This window comes from Argopecten irradians, chromosome 6 (genome assembly GCF_041381155.1).
Source record: "Argopecten irradians isolate NY chromosome 6, Ai_NY, whole genome shotgun sequence".
Classification (NCBI taxonomy): Eukaryota; Metazoa; Mollusca; class Bivalvia; order Pectinida; family Pectinidae; genus Argopecten; species Argopecten irradians.
In genome coordinates, this window is record NC_091139.1 from 29,697,207 (window position 1) to 29,705,894 (window position 8,688).

An 8,688-nucleotide genomic window follows, 5' to 3' on the forward strand; every position below is an offset into this window, starting at 1 on the left:
ACCATTCAAGTAAGTAACCATTCAAGTAAGTAACCATTCAAGTATGTAACCATTCAAGTATGTAACCATTCAAGTAAGTAACCATTCAAGTAAGTAACCATTCAAGTAAGTAACCATTCAAGTATGTAACCATTCAAGTAAGTAACCATTCAAGTAAGTAACCATTCAAGTAGTAATCAGTAAGTAACCATTCAAGTAAGTAACCATTCAAGTAAGTAACCATTCAAGTAAGTAACCATTCAAGTAAGTAACCATTCAAGTAAGTAACCATTCAAGTAAGTAACCATTCAAGTAAGTAACCATTCAAGTAAGTAACCATTCAAGTATGTAACCATTCAAGTAGTAACCATTCAAGTAGTAACCATTCAAGTAAGTAACCATTCAAGTAAGTAACCATTCAAGTAAGTAACCATTCAAGTAGACATTCAAGTAGTAACCATTCAAGTATGTAACCATTCAAGTAAGTAACCATTCAAGTAGTAACCATTCAAGTAATGTAACCATTCAAGTATGTAACCATTCAAGTATGTAACCATTCAAGTATGTAACCATTCAAGTAAGTAACCATTCAAGTAAGTAACCATTCAAGTATGTAACCATTCAAGTAAGTAACCATTCAAGTAAGTCATAACCATTCAAGTAAGTAACCATTCAAGTAAGTAACCATTCATAGTATAACCATTCAAGTAGTAACCATTCAAGTAAGTAACCATTCAAGTAAGTAACCATTCAATATAAGTATTCAAGTAGTAACCATTCAAGTAAGTAACCATTCAAGTAAGTAACCATTCAAGTAAGTAACCATTCAAGTAAGTAACCATTCAAGTATGTAACCATTCAAGTATGTAACCATTCAAGTAAGTAACCATTCAAGTAAGTAACCATTCAAGTAAGTAACCATTCAAGTAAGTAACCATTCAAGTAAGTAACCATTCAAGTAAGTAACCATTCAAGTAAGTAACCATTCAAGTATGTAACCATTCAAGTAAGTAACCATTCAAGTAAGTAACCATTCAAGTAAGTAACCATTCAAGTATGTAACCATTCAAGTAAGTAACCATTCAAGTATGTAACCATTCAAGTAAGTAACCATTCAAGTAAGTAACCATTCAAGTAAGTAACCATTCAAGTAAGTAACCATTCAAGTATGTAACCATTCAAGTAAGTAACCATTCAAGTAAGTAACCATTCAAGTATGTAACCATTCAAGTAAGTAACCATTCAAGTATGTAACCATTCAAGTAAGTAACCATTCAAGTAAGTAACCATTCAAGTATGTAACCATTCAAGTAAGTAACCATTCAAGTAAGTAACCATTCAAGTAAGTAACCATTCAAGTAAGTAACCATTCAAGTAAGTAACCATTCAAGTAACAGTAAGTAACCATTCAAGTAAGTAACCATTCAAGTAAGTAACCATTCAAGTAAGTAACCATTCAAGTATGTAACCATTCAAGTATGTAACCATTCAAGTATGTAACCATTCAAGTAAGTGACCATTCAGTATGTAACCATTCAAGTATGTAACCATTCAAGTAAGTAACCATTCAAGTAAGTAACCATTCAAGTATGTAACCATTCAAGTAAGTAACCATTCAAGTAAGTAACCATTCAAGTAAGTAACCATTCAAGTAAGTAACCATTCAAGTAAGTAACCATAAGTAACCATTCAAGTAAGTAACCATTCAAGTATGTAACCATTCAAGTAAGTAACCATTCAAGTAAGTAACCATTCAAGTAAGTAACCATTCAAGTATAAAACCATTCAAGTATGTAACCATTCAAGTATGTAACCATTCAAGTATGTAACCATTCAAGTAAGTAACCATTCAAGTAAGTAACCATTCAAGTAAGTAACCATTCAAGTATGTAACCATTCAAGTATGTAACCATTCAAGTAAGTAACCATTCAAGTAACGTAACCATTCAAGTAAGTAACCATTCAAGTATGTAACCATTCAAGTCAGTAGTAACCATTCAAGTAGTAACCATTCAAGTATAACCATTCAAGTAGTAACCAAGTAACATTCAAGTAAGTAACCATTCAAGTATGTAACCATTCAAGTAAGTAACCATTCAAGTAGTAACCATTCAAGTAAAGTAACCATTCAAGTATAGTAACCATTCAAGTATGTAACCATTCAAGTAAGTAACCATCAAGTATGTAACCATTCAAGTAAGTAACCATTCAAGTAGTAACCATTCAATAAGTAACCATTCAAGTAATAACCATTCAAGTAAGTAACCATTCAAGTATGTAACGATTCAAGTAAGTAACCATTCAAGTAAGTAACCATTCAAGTATGTAACCATTCAAGTAAGTAACCATTCAAGTAAGTAACCATTCAAGTATGTAACCATTCAAGTAAGTAACCATTCAAGTAAGTAACCATTCAAGTAAGTAACCATTCAAGTATGTAACCATTCAAGTAAGTAACCATTCAAGTATGTAACCATTCAAGTAAGTAACCATTCAAGTATGTAACCATTCAAGTAAGTAACCATTCAGTATGTAACCATTCAAGTATGTAACGATTCAAATAAGTAACCATTCAGTAAGTGACCATTTAAGGTAAGTACTTTTGTACAAAGGACAAAACACAATAAATGTCAGTTGATCATTAGTTTTGATAAAAAATGAAACACATACATATATAAACACTATGTATTGGCCTATTGAATTCAATGAGTGATTTTATCAATTAGACCTTTAAGGTAGGTCGATCTTGTGAAAACCGCGCCAATTTACTTGACGCTATACCGAAAACTGCCGGGATTGTTTCCAGAATGATGTCCGATATGCTACGACATTTCACTTATGTTTTTTCAATAGGTGAAAATTGTCTACATACGACATCGAATGTTTAGATAAATCCAATAGAAGCAATAAAGTGAAAATGAGAATGTATTTTCAAACAGGGGAAGTAACTTCGTCATAATAAATAATAAAAAGGGACCCGTTCGGACTGAAATTCCAGAATACTGAAACAAAATCGCATACGCATTTCTTTATCACACAAAATTTGTATCAAGTCATAAAAAGAAACAGGCATAAACCAGATGTTATATCACAAAAACACATGAACTTATGTGGAATGTGTTTTTGCGTCTTGATTTTCAAAAATTAGTCAAATATGACCAATGGGCTGAGGATTGAGAGTTACAAACTTCAAGCTTGCAAAATTGTGAAAATTTGATCGAGGATTCTATGCTTTTATATGATCTTTGAATAACATATTATATCATATATATAGTCGTCGGACCAGCCTCATGTATAAAGATAATGATTGGCCTCCCCTAATGATTCGTCACACCAAATGTGGTAGTGATCATGGGGATAAAGAGGGACAAGGCATGAAAATAAAAATAGTCTTACGCATGACGGATGGCGGACAGCAGAAGACGATAGACGAAGCATGATGTCAGGTGACCTAAAATATATATTCAAAATTATCCTTATACATGTAATTCAATTTAATCCCGTAATTTTTTTTTGAAATCTGTAGCAATTCTTTTTTTTCTATGAAATCATTGCAACGTTGTTTCAGCCAACCAATGACGACGGTACAAAGGGTGGCGTATTTTGTATGTTATGCTTTGATAACATAATTTTAATCCAATGGAGATATTCGTTACAAGGGAAAATAAAATATACATTTATCATTTATGGACTTTTGGTGAGGTCCATATGGTGTTATAACGCCTTGGTAGAATTAAATAATGACCGAGGGTGTTGCCCGAAATCGTTATTTTAGATTCTCTCAAGGCGTTAGAATACCAATTGTGTGGCCGAATGAAATGATTCTTAATTCCTATATAAGATATATAGTTCCTTAACAAATGCCAAAAGAATAATAGTCACAGAAGTATATTGACTCAATGTTTCTGAAAATGGAAGTACTGAATCGATATGCTATATATCGAACCTGATCTATTTCAGAGCGATATACATAATTATGCTTTCACATTTACGTCAGTTTAGGCAGATTCCTGGCGCCATCTAAACTGTTTATATAATCTTTTTTATAATCCGCTTAGTCAAATAACATAAAATATATCAGATATATTTTTTATGGACTTTGTTTTTCATAATTGAATCTATGTTTGATGTTAATTCATTAATTGGATAAATGTTCTGAATTTATTGCCCATATACTTTAAGTGAACACGTTTTTAAAGCAATAACCGAAGTAAATAAGCATTCTGCTTATATAGATAAGGTCTGAAACCTATCTACTTTGGAAAATAAATGTAAATTGCGTTACGACATATGATTATTATTATATCATTACCTTCAAAAGTATTTGAAAATTAAATCATGTATACAGATACGAGGTTTTATTGAATAAACTGTTTTTGCACAACGTTTTTCTTCATAATCTGACATACAAAAACATGATTTTTATGATAATGTGTCATTGGTCAATAAAGGAGAAAATGATGTTGCTGCTTAAAACGTCGCGCCTAACTTACTGATACAATGGCGTAATGATTTCAAAGAAAAATTGTTCCTCAATAAATCTGAAATTATTATCTATTGTAGATTGAATTATTAACTTAAATGTTTTTTTTGTATTGTTATGGAGATATAACACAAACATCTGAGTGTACTCTCATCATAAATCACGGTTTATTTTGGGTACACTCTGATGTTGTTTTATACAATATAAGAAGCGGTTCATTAAGAGAGTTGACTCAGATTTTCGTATTTGATCTCCATAGAATAAAAATACATTAAAAGTATCACTGATCGACAAGAGTTTGTTAGCATCACATTGTAGGTAAAGATACAGGTAAAGCAGAGATAAAAACTCTTTGTTGGTAAATGTGTGCCTGCGGAGAGTGAACATGTTTGATCTGTCTAATATGTCAGAAAAATAGAAGAAAAAAAATCAAATTAACTTAATTTATGGTGAATAAAGAAAAAGACATTGTCCGCTCCTGTCGTGGATTTTCACCGACAACAAACAATAAAGCTAGAGTTATAGTATGTGACTCGGAACCGTGACCCTATTAGCTACCAGGCAATGTTTATATATACAATTTTAACGATGGCTCGTTGTGTTAAATGTAAAAATATGACGTCACAACATTTATGGTAAAATGGGAGTGAACAATATTCACATCATGTACGCCCAACCCATGCATGGTTAGGTAGCAATCCATGACAGCACGTACTTCGCTGTTTAACAAATGTCTTTGTGAATAACGTAAAGTTTCAAAGATCGTTACAGTATTATTTCGAGAGTATTTCAAAGGTTTACAATGCGACGTGCTTTGAGAATATGTTCTGTGTCTATACTGACAGTGATAGTTACGGTACTATACATTCACAGCATTGAGCTTTTCGACTTGTCATCTCGTATATACAGTATCAAAGATAATCCATTCCAGGCGAGGAAAGGAGAGACCAGGCGTATTATACACACTGAAGGTGGATTACAGTCTATTAGGGACTGGCAACCACAGAAGGAGAATAGGCGTCAAAATGAACATAAAAACAACCAGGAGGGACAAGTTTTGATAACCAGGAATAACATCGAAGTTGTTCTATCAGTTGATAAAGAACTTAAAGGTCCAATCCCTTCAGATCGTGACAGGCATCCTGACATGGTTCAACGTAAAGAAATCGTTCAGAAAGAAGGTAGAATATTTCAACGCAGGCATTTAAATGAAGTGGATACAATTGAGGAAAAAAACTTTTCACCTTCGGAGTATCCTTTCAATGTGAATTTGTCTGATATAATATATCAGTATGAAACAAAAGGTTACGCTAATGAGGATCCGATCAACATGTTCAATCACCGTTACATTATCAACCCCGGGGAAGTATGCAGTGGACGTGACAGTATAAAAGTATTGTTTATTGTAAAAAGTAGTCCCGATCATAGTGTAAAAAGGGCTGTCATTCGCGAAACATGGGCCGACAGAAAACGATTCCCTTGGCTTAGGGTTGCATTTTCGTTTGGCGTACCGAACAACGCAACATCCTTGTTAGATCTACAAGAAGAATCTTCAAAAACTAACGACATTCTACTCGTAAATTACCATGATAACTATTATAACCTGACATTGAAGACAATCAGTGGATTGCGGTGGGCTGTAAGCAACTGTGCACGTGCTGCATTTGTGATATCCGTAGATGACGACATTTACGTTGCACCCGATTTGCTGCTTAGTTTTCTCGATAAACTTCCGGCAAGGAAAGCTGAGAAACTTTACCACGGTCGTTTGATAGTTCAAACGTCCCCAGTGAGAGACCAAACCGGGATATTTGGTAAATGGGTTGTTTCAATGGATGAATATGCATTTAAAACATATCCACACTATATATTTGGCGGGTTTGTCATCATGTCCATGCGTACTGTAAGAGCGTTTACAATAGCCGCCATGTACACAAAGCTTTTGAAGTTTGAAGATGTGTATTTGGGAATTTTAGCTGCAAGGGTTGGAATAGAACCTACAGACAGCGGTCATGTTGATGCTAAGAAAACAGTAACTGCTTCTGAATCGTTCAAAACAGTTATAGCCTCTCATTTTTACACGGATGCATATGATTTAAAAATGGCTTGGGAATGTCATTTAAGTCTGATATCTGATAATACTCCCAAAAGCCAGGCTTGTAACACTATTGGAACTCGTTTGCACAATCTGAAGAGAGAAATAGATAGCATGGTGAGTTTGTTGGCATCGATAAAGAGAATTATTTGAGTGCTGTTTGTTAAGATATGTTCTTGTCAAGTACTATATCTAAAAAAAAAACAAAGAGAATGCTTTGATGACTACTGAAATAATTGTTAATTTATGTTTATATAGCCATATGGTACCGCGCAGAAAATGTAAAGATGCATTACAACACAGTCGGTCTAAGTGGACTCATTTTTGGAAAGCAAATGCTAAACATGTATTTTGATATTAAATCATTGTGTACGATTTATTATGCCAAACTATCTGATCGACTTGTTAGTTATCTGTTATATCTATATCCCTCTTCATATTACAATGGGCTATCTCGAGTGTCGTAAATCCAGATATACAAAGGAAATTGATGAATACACATATAGCTGTGTCACAGATGTGGCCGAGTGTAAACTCTAGGTCAGCGTGGCTCGATAGCCACGGTGTTCCCACACATAACCACTGGCCCTCACCATTCCACGTTGAGGTTTTCTGTAGCTTTACCTCATTCAATAAACCCGAAATTTCTCAGTAATAAATACCACTAAATTTTGAGCTACAAAATACACCATTTTCAGCCAATTTTTGAAAAATTTAACCCTAAATAAGAAAGTTCTGGTATCAAACTTTTGTAAATATTTTGCATATCAATAGGGAAAAGGCTGCTCTTTCTAAATCATACAGAAAAATGGAGGTTCCGTGTGATTATTTGTTATTTTCCAATATTTAGTGTAAAACATAAAAGCAATCAAATTACCATTAAAAGTAAAAAAAAAAAGTGACAAAACATTGAATCTCAATTACCACGAACTTAGAAAGATTTAATAACAGCAAAAATTAGCTCGATACAGTTAAAAATGCTGACACAGTGATGACTTAAGCAAAAAATAGTAGTACTTTGGCTCTACTCAAAGCAAAAAAGATCCATTTTCAAAATGGCCACCAAATGGGTCATTTCTTAAAACCAATGTATAAAAAAATCAGATATGAATAGATATGTATTTTTAGACAAAATTTGCCACTGACAACTTGCTACAGATATTGATATGTTGTACTTGAAAATGTAATAACTTCTTTGATCTATATTGAAATGAAGCCTCGACGGGACTGAAACCTCAGAGGTTTACATCCTTAAATGGCACTGGCTGTACAAAACGTAAACATATCATTTTAATTTCCTTGAAGAAAGAAGGAAGGGCATTACACAACTGAAGATATGCTAAGCAACTAGAATAACGTGCAGTATCCTGACATTTTACATAATAAAAATAACGTCCGTTGCATAGTCGATAGACAGTTTGGCTTGCCAATCTTAATGTATTGGAAAATCTGTTCCTTCTAATTTCGATAATTGACTGTCTTTATAAAAATTCTAGACAAATAAGAAATCTTTCGCTACCATACGTTAACGTTGTCAGTGTAAAATGATCTTATTTCTAAAGTAATAAAATATACTATTGTTATGTTGGAGTAATAGACAAAAACATCTCATATAAAGCATGTGTGAGGTCACGATTGTGTTGAAATACTGATATTGGTTTGATTGTTTTCGTCTAGTTAAATGATCATTTTTACATCTGTGTAAGTAAGCTTATTGTGTATGGAAGGACTTTGAAAGAAATCTTCAATAAAACCTTTCAATCGAATATCAATGTTCTCTCATTCACTCTAGTACATCTATATGCATTTGTACTATGTTATATCGAAGTCAACGCGGAATGGGACATCTTAATATACCATGTGACACCCGATAACTTTTGTGCGGGACTAGTATGGAACGCACAGTAACTCTTCGTTAACTTTCCGCTGAAATGACGTTAGGTACGTCAGGGTATCATATATTAGTGTCATTCCATCACAAAAAGAAACTATTCAGTCCCGCACAATCGTTGTAAAGCATCACGTAGTACGTGAATTGACCGAAGACAAAAATTAAGCGGTGTATCATTTTACCCGAGAAATTGTTTGCTTACCGTTAATCACCTATCACCATATTCTGAACATTTAACAA

General features: G+C 33.3%; 1 protein-coding gene across 1 annotated transcript; it reads left to right on the forward strand.

The window, feature by feature from the left end:
• The first annotated feature begins 5,186 nt into the window (after positions 1–5,186).
• LOC138326332 (beta-1,3-galactosyltransferase 1-like) lies at positions 5,187–6,949 on the forward strand. Its single transcript, XM_069272452.1, has one exon. The coding sequence runs from the start codon at positions 5,265–5,267 to the stop codon at positions 6,708–6,710; it is 1,446 nt and encodes a 481-aa protein (XP_069128553.1). The 5' UTR covers positions 5,187–5,264; the 3' UTR covers positions 6,711–6,949.
• The last annotated feature ends 1,739 nt before the right edge of the window (positions 6,950–8,688 follow it).